The 11,586-nt window shown below is 43.6% G+C and overlaps 1 protein-coding gene across 1 annotated transcript in view; it reads right to left on the bottom strand.

The window, feature by feature from the left end:
• Nucleotides 1–4,176: 4,176 nt before the first annotated feature.
• RDX (radixin) overlaps nt 4,177–11,586 on the bottom strand; it is a 63,782-nt gene continuing 56,372 nt past the window's right edge. The window contains exons 14-15 of the mRNA XM_049778662.1: nt 8,766–8,859; nt 4,177–4,785 (exon numbers count right to left, since the gene is read on the bottom strand). Coding sequence (XP_049634619.1) covers nt 8,793–8,859 — 67 coding nt within the window. The 3' untranslated portion in view covers nt 4,177–4,785; nt 8,766–8,792. The remainder of the gene's footprint in view (nt 4,786–8,765; nt 8,860–11,586) is intronic.

Genomic DNA, 11,586 nt, shown 5'->3' with positions numbered 1-11,586 from the left:
TCGTCTGCATCCCGTATGGTTCCCAAAGCCACTGTCTTCACCAACCCCATCCCACCTCCTTCCCAGAAACACAGAGCCAGGATTAATCTCTGAGCACCTCCAGGAGTGTTGCTCCCTCACAATTTTTTGTTTGTTTTTGTTTTTTGTTTTTTTGGTTTTGGGGTCACACCTGGCAGCGCTCAGGGGTTATTCCTGACTCTACCCTCAGAAATTGCTCCTGGCAGGCCTGGGGGACCATATGGGATGCCGAGATTCAAACCACCAACCTTCTGCATGCAAGGCAAACTCACTACCTCCATGCTATCTCTCCAGCCCCCCCAATTTTTTTTAATGTTGAGGGTATTGTGTAAATGAAGCCAAACACTAAGAATTATCCACTGTGCGGCTGCATTCATGGAAATAAGCAAGCCCATGAAATTTCTCGCCTCCTCAGAACTTCAGGTACTGCTCGATCTTGAGCAAAGTTGGTTTTTGGTTCTATGCAGGCAACACTGATACAATGCCAATTGTGAAGATGTGTCATGCTGTGCACTGACCTATCAGTGAATTTTATTTCAGTGCAAAAAACATTTGAATTTACTGGATTTGCTCTATTTAAAAGTCCTAGTTAGATGTTAGCTTGTGCAAAAGATAATAACTTCTACCCACAGCAAACTGCACCTCTTAAATTGTTTTAAAAGCCAACCTTTTGGGGGCTGATTTATGGCTGGCATTGATTCATCTTGTGTTTTTTACTTAGAATAGAAATGAGTATACTTCATAACCATTTGTTCCCTCCCCCCACCAAGACTGTGGGTTAGGAGAAGATATTGATTTATAAGAATTACTCATACTGTCCGGCTCCAGATTAGCAAAGGACATCTAGCTGACTCACATAGCCTTGAGAACATTCAGTGCTAAGACTGAGGAAGCCAATAAATAGAACTTATCTCAGCAAGTACAGATCAAGGGACTGCACAGTGCATATTTCTCACCCCACCATCAGCCACAAGCTGATGAATTTGGTAGAAATGCAGACTCTTGAGCCTCGCTCCTGACCTGAGAATCAGAAGTTCTGCTTGGAGCCCAGCCTATTTTTTGTTGGGTTGTTTCTCATTTTCATTGTTATTGTGGGAGGATCATATCCTACGCTGCCCAGGCACCTCTAGGGCTATTCCCTAGGAATGTGGGACATGCAGTACTGTGAAAAGCATTGTGTTATCATTTGAGGCCCATGACAGCCCTATTTGGATTCTATTTGTTTGGGGGTGGGAGTTGGCGCAGCCATACCCAGCAGTGCTGAGCAACTATGCTCCTGGCTCTACACTCAAAAATTAATGGCCCCCAGCGGTCCTTGAGGGACCATATGCAGTGCCAAAAACGTAGAGTTTGTCCCATGCAAGGCAAGGCAAGCATCATACTTTCCATACCCTCTCTCCTGTCCTGTCAAGATTTTATTGACCGAACATTCATTTGAAATATTTTATAAATGTTTCAGCATTATTATATAACTTCTCAGCATCTGATTTCACAAGTCCCCGGATTGTTCTGATGTTCTGTTGTTCTCACAAAGCGAAAACCACTCCACAAAATCAATTGACAATCAAAGCAAAAGAATACTTCTCAGCCATAACATCCCCTCTATTTCAATTTATCCAGTACTGGAGAATATGTGTTTAGACATGTGTTAGCTGTGCTTATAATTCTGAATTCCACATTAGTCAGATTTAATCTTTTCATGAGGGAGCCCTCTAGCCCCAGAGCACAGGATGGTGAGACCATAGCATGTCCTTCCCCCGAAAGAAGCAGAAAGAACAATGAGAAAGGACTCCTCTCCGAAACACATGTTAAGCAGCTCACATCTTCCAGGGTCATGCGCCATGCTCCATGTGCAATGCTGAAAGTGGGGAGGGCTTCCACCAAGCCAATTCTCAAGTTCAAATGTAAATTCTTAGGGATCAAAATGATTTATTGTTTTCCCCCCTTTGGGACCATATCTAGCAGTGTTCAAATCTTACTTCTGCCTCTAAGGAATCACTTCCAGTGGTGCTCAGAGGACCATATGGAGTGCTGGGGATGGACTCTAGGTCAGCCATGTGCAAAGCAAGTGCCTGCTCCAACTTCCACTTTCTCTTTTGTCTTGCTTCACCAGAGCTGAAGCAGGCCTGTCAATTTGGAGGAACTGGGATACTCCTGTTCATGATCCTGGCTCATCTAGTGAGAATGGATATTTGTGTAAAATGACTTCTTGTGCTAAAGAATAAACTCTTCCATAACTCCATCTGTCCTAATGACAGTGTGAGCCACCAGGTATCTGCCCTGTACAGAGAACCCGAGAAGAAATCCAGCCTATTGAATGTAAAACTTGAGACCTTGTGTATTAATGACCTCAAAAGGCCTTTGATCTGTCTTTGTCTTAATGTCTTAGTAACTAAAAAGTGGACTTAGTTCCTCACACACCCTTTTAGACTACCAGAAGTCTACTCTTTTGCATTGAAAATATGCTACTAGGGGCCCGGAGAGATAGCACAGCAGCGTTTGCCTTGCAAGCAGCCGATCCAGGACCAAAGGTGGTTGGTTCGAATCCTGGTGTCCCATATGGTCCCCTGTGCCTGCTAGGAGCTATTTCTGAGCAGACAGCCGGGAGTAACCCCTGAGCAATGCGGGTGTGGCCCAAAAAAAATAAAAGAAAGAAAAGAAAATATGCTACTTGTCTGAAGATACAATGAATCAGAGGTCCAGGGAATCAAAGTGACTCATCCTGGGTCTCACCGATAACTAATAACAGAGCCTTCCCAGGTTTGATCCATAGTCATGTACAGGTCTACCAACATGCCCATGATCTTCCAGCTGTACAGCATGATATTTGGGATTCTTCCTTTTCAGTATAATTGAAAATAACTGATAAGTTGCCATGTCTTTTTAAGTAATTTTCTCTGACTCATCAGTCATGGCCAGACTGATGTGTTGAAAAGGTTTTCTGGTGGTGTCAGCTAGAAATGTGGTACAGGGTGGCCACAGCCCACACATATCACTGACCATGAGTCGAGGTTTATCTGATGGGTCTATTAAAAGGTGAAAGTAAGAACAGAGTTGGCAGACTGGGCACCGTCACTGAGATGGTTATCTGATCAGGGTTCAAAGGGATCCTCAGGACAACTTCCTCCACTACTTCCAGTCAATGATGATTTTTAGTCATATAAATCTTTCAAAGACTGACAACCCTGCTGAAAGTCCCTCCTTACATCATGCCCCCAATGTATACTTCTGTTCTCCAAAATGAAAAGGTTTATAAGGAGACACCTGAGAAACAACTCTTGGCTAGAAACCAAGGTAAAGTGTGTAGTTATCACCTAAGTTCTAAAAATGCCTGACAGCCAAAGATTTCAAACAAACTATCCAAATAGTTTAGAAATAAACACTCTTTTGCCAGAGTAAAAACAGTACCACTGCCAATGAAGATGTTTGCGTATGATTAACAGTTAGACTTCATACTTATTTTTACTGAGAAAAACATCAGACCAGATGTTCAATGTCATATTATATTGTGTGCTGTTTTTTTTGGAAACTCACTAAGGGATAGTCTCATTCCCAGAAAGTAAGTATCCGCCACTGATCCCAGCCGAGAAAATTATTAAAGGATGTAAGAGTGACTATTAAAATAGCTGTCACCCAATTTTCCACACCTCAGCCCTTGGACATTCAAGACACTTCAGAGTGCCAGGAATAGTGTCACCTGATGAATTAATAATGCTACTTTGCATCCCAGGTCTACCACTGTATTCTTCCAACTTCTTTCTCTGCAAAAAAGCTATCTTCAAATCAATACTTTAGGTGTTTTTTGAGGGATTCAGTTCGTTGGTTTTTTGGGAAGGAGGGTACTTGTACCATACCCAGAAGTGCACAGGGGCTGTTCCTGATTCTCTATTCATGAACAATGCCTGGCAGTGATCCGGGAACTATGTATGGTGCTAGAGACTTGAAGCAAGATTGTGGTCACAGTCACATGCAAGGCAAGAGCCTTACCCCTATACTATCTCTCCAGTTCTCAAACCAACACTTTGTGACCTCAGAGAAGGTAAGAAACTGAGATGTGGAGAACCAGTGCCTAGGTGATTAGAACAATACCTTAAGAAAGTGATCTCTTTCTATTTACTGTCAGGATGCAAAACTAAGTGGAAAGGACGGAAGCACCAGGCTGATGTTAGAATATATTTATTGCTACATTTATATACAAGTATACAAACAGCCCAGACAGGAAAGGGAATGTGGCATTGATACCTCCAGATTCCACAGATGTGCAAAAAGTGATCAGAGCCATACATCACTTGAGTATGCTTTCAGTTCTAAGCCCAAAAGAAGTCACATACTTTTGTTTTTTAGTGAAAAATTCTTGGAAATTCTTTCCATATATCCCTCTTTATAAGCTAGTCATGCAAAGAAAAAAAAAAGTAGATTCTGAAAAGCTGATGCCTTTATTTGAGGATGAGGTGGGGATGGTGCTGTGAAAAAAAAAAAAAAAAAAAAGAATGCTGACTTGGGACTGTAGGGTTCAGTCAATGCAGAAGTCCCAGGTCCATGCCCATCTTTCCAAGGTCTTACCTTAGGAAAGGCAACAAAGAGAGTTAGCTAGAAAGGGAAAAACAACAGTATACTGAGATGTGGAAAGAACCATCTGCAAAAGCCCTGGTTGAGGGAACACTCATCCATCTGCCGCAATTCTAGACTTGGGAGATACACATTCAGAGCATCAGGCATGTCTTGGTAGGTCTTTATATTCAAGTGGCCAAGTCAGGTGCCAGAGACCTGCATGAAACACAGAAAGTAAACAGGAAAGTTGAGGCAGAGAAAGGAAAACACAACTTGAATATTCCCCTAAAGGGTTGGAAAGGATATGACCCTAAAACACATTTCCACCCCATCATAGGAAGAAAGGATGAAATGCTGTTGAAGAAATAATGACAGGAGCTGAAGAGAGAGTACAGTGGGGGCTCTTGTCTTGGGCAACCCAAGTTCCTATATGGTTATTTAGCATTATCAGGATTGATTTCTGAGAGTAGATCAGGAGAAAGCCTGGAGCACTGCCAGATGTGCTCTTCCCTCCAAAAAATAAATTTTTTTTTTGGTTTTTTTTTTTTTTTTGGTTTTTGGGCCACACCCGGTTGACGCTCAGGGGTTACTCCTGGCTATGTGCTCAGAAATCGCCCCTGGCTTGGGGGGGACCATATGGGATGCCGGGGGATCGAACCACGGTCCTTCCTTGGCTAGCGCTTGCAAGGCAGACACCTTACCTCCAGCGCCACCTACCCGGCCCCAAAATTAATTTTTTTAATAAAGAAACTAATGGGGCCAGAGAGATAGCATAGCGGTAAGGCAATCCTTGCACGTGGCCAACACAGGACAGACCCCAGTTCAAATCCTGGTACCCCATATGGTACCCCAAACCTGCCAGGAACGTTTATGAGCATAGAGCCAGGAGTAACCCCTGACTGCCAGGTGTGGGAGAGTGGGAGGAGTGGGAGTGAGGAAGGGAAGGAGGGAGGGAGAGTGGGAGGAAGGAAGGAAGAGAGGGAGGGAGGAAGGAAGGGAGGAAGGGAGGGAGGGAGGGAAGAAGGAAGGGAGGAAGGAAGGAAGGGAAGGAAGGAAGGAAGGAAGGAAGGAAGGAAGGAAGGAAGGAAGGAAGGAAGGAAGGGAGGGAGGGAGGGAGGGAGGGAGGGAGGGAGGGAGGGAAGGAGGGAGGGAGGGAGGGAGGGAAGGAGGGAGGGAGGAAAGAAGGAACGAATGAACAAACTAATGACAACAATGGGAATGAACTGAAAATGCACTAAAAAAGCCTTTTTTTTGGGGATCAATACATCAACTATGGGAGGGAGTAGGGCGTGAGAGTCCCTCAGAAGTTACAAATGACATGACATTTCAAGCTGAAGGATGTATATACTGCCAATTCTCTTGATCCTTTAATACATTTATCTCTGGATTTTAAGCCTCTTCATTTGATCTTGACTTTTCTGGTGAATCATGCAGAAAATTTTCTTTGCCTACTCCTGACAACAATAGCACAGCATCAAACTGAAAAGATTTGTTCCCCCCCAAAAAAAACAAAAAACAAAAAAAAACAAGAACATTATCAAATGAAAATCAGAAAAAATATAATAAGTAGAGCCTATGGCTGCAGCAATAGCACAGTGGATAAAGAACTTGCATTGTAGGGCCCGGAGAGATAGCACAGTGGTGTTTGCCTTGCAAGCAGCCGATCCAGGACCAAAGGTGGTTGGTTAGAATCCCGGTGTCCCATATGGTCCCCCGTGCCTGCCAGGAGCTATTTCTGAGCAGACAGCCAGGAGTAACTCCTGAGCACCGCCAGGTGTGGCCCAAAAACCAAAAAAAAAAAAAAAAAAGGAGAGTTGGGACCGGCGAGGTGGCGCTAGAGGTAAAGTGTCTGCCTTGCAAGGGCTAGCCTAGGAAGGACCGCAGTTCGATCCCCCGGCGTCCCATATGGTTCCCCAAGCCAGGAGCAACTTCTGAGCACATAGCCAGGAGTAACCCCTGAGCGTTACCGGGTGTGGCCCAAAAACAAAAACACAAAAAAAGAGAAGGGTTAAAGATGGGTAGCTAATGGCGCTGGAAAGATAGTACAATAGTTAGAGCCCTTGCCTTGCATACAGTCAATCTGGCATCCCATATGATCCCTGAGCTCTGCCAGGAGAAATTCTTGAGTGTAGAGTCAAGAATTACTCCTAAGCATCACCAGGTATGCTAAAACTAAAAATAAAACTAAAAACAAATAAAAATAAAGATGGTTATCAAAGAGTTTTAGTTTTATCTATGGAACATGATTTAACCAAAGATAAAATTCAAATATCAGAAATATGAGTAATTAGATTCTGTGCATTCAGTCAACTAAATCCCTTTCCAAACCAATGAGTTTGTTTTTATTTATGACATAAATACATGTCATACACCCTTCAAGTGAATTTTGAAAAATTTTTTTGTTTTGTTTTATTTTTGGGGGGCCACATCCTTTTGACACTCAGGGGTTACTCCTGGCTATGTGCTCAGAAAAGGCTCCTGGCTTGGGGGGACCATATGGTATGGCAGGGGATTGAACCATGGTCCATCCTCTGAGGTCCATACTAGGCTAGCACTTGCAAGGCAGATGCCTTACCTCTAGTGCCACCTCTCTGGCCCCGAATTTTTTAATTCTTGACAATGTTTTTGGTTGTATGATGGTAAATTTATTACAGAATAAGCACCTTTCAAGTCAAAAAAGGCAAATAACTTTTATTTTAAAATCCTACATCAACATTCTGACCATTTTGCCACATAGAACTTTAAAAATTTAAATGGACATGTATTCCATATCATAACGTTTTTTTCTCAAATACATTCAAAGGGGCCGGCGAGGTGGTGCTAGAAGTAAGGTGTCTGCCTTGCAAGCGCTAGCCAAGGAAGGACCGTGGTTAGATCCCCTGGCGTCCCATATGGTCCCCCCAAGCCAGGGGCAATTTCTGAGCGCTTAGCCAAGAGTAACCCCTGAGCATCAAACGGGTGTGGCCCCAAAAAAACAAAAACTAAACTAAACAAAAACAAAAACAAAATCAAATACATTCAAATAAAGCTAGAGTTAAGTTTATAAAACTATGGGAGGCTTAATGGTAAATTGAAGGAACTCAAAAATTCGATTCAAAAATCTATATGGCCAACTTCGATTCAAAAATCTATATGAGATGCATAAAAAATAATATCTTTCAAGGGTTGGATATAGAAATCATTAAGAATATTTGCCTTGGGCCGGGCGGTGGCGCTAGAGGTAAGGTGCCTTCCTTGCCTGCGCTAGCCTTGGATGGACCGCGGTTCGATCCCCCAGTGTCTCATATGGTCCCCCAAGCCAGGAGCAACTTCTGAGTGCATAGCCAGGTGTAACCCCTGGGCATTACTGGGTGTGGCCCAAAAACCAAAAACCAAAAAAAAGAATATTTGCCTTATGTGTATGAAACCCTGAGTTCACACCTAGCACTGGGAAGGAAGGAAGGAAGGAAGGAAGGAAGGAAGGAAGGAAGGAAGGAAGGAAGGAAGGAAGGAAGGAAGGAAGGAAGGAAGGAAGGGAGGGAGGGAGGGAGGGAGGGAGGGAGGGAGGGAGGGAGGGAGGCAGGGAGGGAGGGAGGGAGGGAGGCAGGGAGGGAGGGAGGGAGGAAGGGAGGGAGGGAGGGATGGAGGGAGGGAGGGAGGGAGGGAGGGAGGAAGGAAGGAAGGAAGGAAGGAAGGAAGGGAGGGAGGGAGGGAGGGAGGGAGGAAGGAAGGAAGGGAGGGAGGGAGGGAGGGAGGGAGGGAGGGAGGGAGGGAGGGAGGGAAAAAGGAAGGAAGGTAGGAAGGAAGGAAGGTAGGAAGGAAGGGAGGGAGGGAGGGAGGCAGGGAGGGATGCAGGGAGGCAGGGAGGGATGCAGGGAGGCAGGGAGGGAGGGAGGTAGTTCACTAAGATTCCAGATAAAACTTCATTTTATTTATCAAACTATTCCTCTTAAAATCATTCCAAGGATGAAAATATCCTTGACCGGCAAAGACCCCCGGGGAGCTAAACAAGGGAGGAAGGCCTAAAAGAGTGAAATCCAATGCTGTTATGGCAGGTGTTACTCAGAGTCAGCTCCTTGGGAATGGACTCAGACCTAAATTGTGGGTGAACAAATGCAGCAGTGCTAGGTTCCTCCCAGCATAATGGCCTGAGATGAGCATGGCAAATATCCTGATAAACTGGGCCTGCTCTGGTCACAGCAACTAGTTGTACTTACCTCATGAGGGAAGGAGGCTTTTTCTTCCTACATTTGCTTTATACTGCTTTGGCAAGAACGCATCTGGAACAACGCATATAGTTTGGGTCCCCACCTTTCAAAAGAGACATTAAGAGGTTAGACATGATATAAAAAGAACAGAAGGGAGCCAACTAGTATGTACTAGTACGGCAGAAACATCCTCATCACAGAGGTTTGTGTAAGGTCTCCTTGGTTACCAAGTTCCAAAATGACTGTCTCCCTAATACCGAATGCCCACCTTGTTTTTCTAAACTACTTTTGAATTTCCAATCTTACAATGTAGAATTCAGAATAATTTTAAGGTTATGGATATGGCTCAAGTGGTAAAGCACATGCCTAGCACGTGCAAGGTCCTATGTGCAATTCCTGGCGTCGCATGATTCCAGAGCACTGTTGGGTCCTGGTAGTCCCCAAGCATTCCTGGACGTGGTTCCTATTTAAAAACAACAACAAACAACTTTAAACCCACTTTTAAATAGATACTAGAATTCGAGTTGTCATAACTCTACACAAATTTCACAAGAATATCGAATCCCAAAGCTATATGCACTAAGTTTTGCAACTATTAGATAATGATCAAATTTTATATGAGGATTCTCTTCTGATTAATCAATGAACTATAAAATATGTCTTTCATGCACTAGACAGACTCATGAACCCAATTATACTGTGGTGCTAACTCTGAAATCAAGAGCTGCTATGTTTGAATAAGCAAATTCTTTTATTTATTTATTTATTTATTTATTTATTTGGTTTTTGGATCACACCCGACATCGCTCAGGGGTTCCTCCTGGCTTTATGCTCAGAAATCGCTCCTGGCAGGCTCAGGGGACCATATGGGATGCCGGGATTCGAACCACCGTCCTTCTGCATGCAAAGCAAACGCCCTACCTCCATGCTATCTCTCCAGCTGAATAAGCAAATTCAAAGGATTCAAGTTCTATGGACTAAAACATGGGGGAGGGGTGTTAAGAAACAAAACTACCTCCCTTGCAGCCATATTGGTACTACAGTGGTTAAAGACTTAAAGTCTCTCAACCCTGTTTTCTCTGGCTTGTCTATGTGAGCTGACTACCCTGCCACTCTCATTTATAGGTCTTTACTGTTTGTGCAGTCCCATCTCAAACCTCAGTCACAGTTAACATAAAATGCCAAATCAGCCATGCTTTTCTATATGTCAGTTTTCTGGGGATAACATTTCTGTGTTATGCGATTAGAAATTAAGTTACTGTTCTCTCTGTCTTTTTTTTTTTTTTGGTTTTTGGGCCACACCCGGCGGTGCTCAGGGGTTATTCCTGGCTGTCTGCTCAGAAATAGCTCCTAGCAGGCACGGGGGACCATATGGGACACCGGGATTTGAACCAACCACCTTTGGTCCTGGATCAGCTGCTAGCAAAGCAAGCATCGCTGTGCTATCTCTCCGGGCCTGTGTTCTCCCTGTCTTATAGGAAAAGGGTGTCTGTAGGGCATGGTTTTCCCCTTGGCAACCATGAAAGCAATGATAGTTCTGTCTCCAAGCAATTTAACCCATAGTGAAAAACTAAATCTTTGCAGTAAAGTATAAGCCAACCCCAGCCCCAGATTTTTCAAAGCTAGAAACAAAGAGACAATGAAATTTCCATTTTTAATCATTTTTATTTAATATTTAAGCTTGATATTCAGTGGGTGGAATTAGTTAGAAGATGATTAAGTAGGAACAAAAATTTAAGAACATCTGCAGGGAACTTTAAGTATTTTCAAGGACCTTGAAAGTAATCAAAGCTGCTACATATTGTGTTAATGTCATTTTTGAATGTATTGCTGTATTTTTTTCCTCTCTTAGTCACCAATACTACTCTAGCCATGAGTAATCATAATTAAAGTACATTTATACTCAGAAGAACAAAGGAAGAAAATGAATTATTTGTATTAAAATAGTGAGAAATTTTGGAGAGCAAGAGATATAGTATGGGTATCAAGTGGGTAAATAGAAGGTACTGGAAAAAAGAGAATTAAACAAGGGATTACAAGGAAAACGACAGACGTGAAAGAAAATGAAGTTCAATAATTGATCAGAAATTCCCCCTAACTGCCACCAGGTGGTGCCATGACATTAGAATACGTAGGTTCAAGACAAATCCCTGAAAGGGAATTTGGGAAAACACCTAAAGAGGGGCGGAATAGTCAAAAAAACTAAACTCAGGATTAATGGAAGTGGGGACATATATCGTTATCCCAGGAACACAAACTTGGTTTACTATTAGCAAATTTAGCTACTCCAATATTCTAGTAATCAAAAGAATACACAAGGACTGGAGTGATGATAAAGTAGGTAGGCATTTGTCTTGCCTTATGTGGTCGGCCTGGGTTCAATCCCCAGCAAATCCATATGGTTTCCCGAGCCTGCTGGAAGTGATTTCTGAGTGCAGAGCCAGGAGTAATCCCTGAGCGCTCTCAGATATTCGCCCCGCCCCCAAATAAGCACATACACATGGATATACATTTCACAAGTTTTTTTTTTTTTTTTTGGTTTTTGGGCCACACCCGTTTGACGCTCAGGGGTTACTCCTGGCTATGTGCTCAGAAATCGCCCCTGGCTTGGGGGGGCCATATGGGACGCCGGGGGATCGAACCGCGGTCCTTCCTTGGCTGGCGCTTGCAAGGCAGACACCTTACCTCCAGCGCCACCTACCCGGCCCCTACATTTCACAAGTTTTAAGTATTTTTAGATTTAAAAATAAAAGCTCTTGGGGTCGGGAAGGTGGCGCTAGAGGTAAAGTGTCTGCCTTGCAAGCGCTAGCGTAGGACAGACCGCAGTTCG

This window comes from Suncus etruscus, chromosome 8 (assembly GCF_024139225.1).
Source record: "Suncus etruscus isolate mSunEtr1 chromosome 8, mSunEtr1.pri.cur, whole genome shotgun sequence".
In the NCBI taxonomy this organism is placed as follows: domain Eukaryota; kingdom Metazoa; phylum Chordata; class Mammalia; order Eulipotyphla; family Soricidae; genus Suncus; species Suncus etruscus.
Note: the sequence above shows the minus strand (reverse complement) of the source record. Positions and strands in the feature narration are given on the sequence as shown.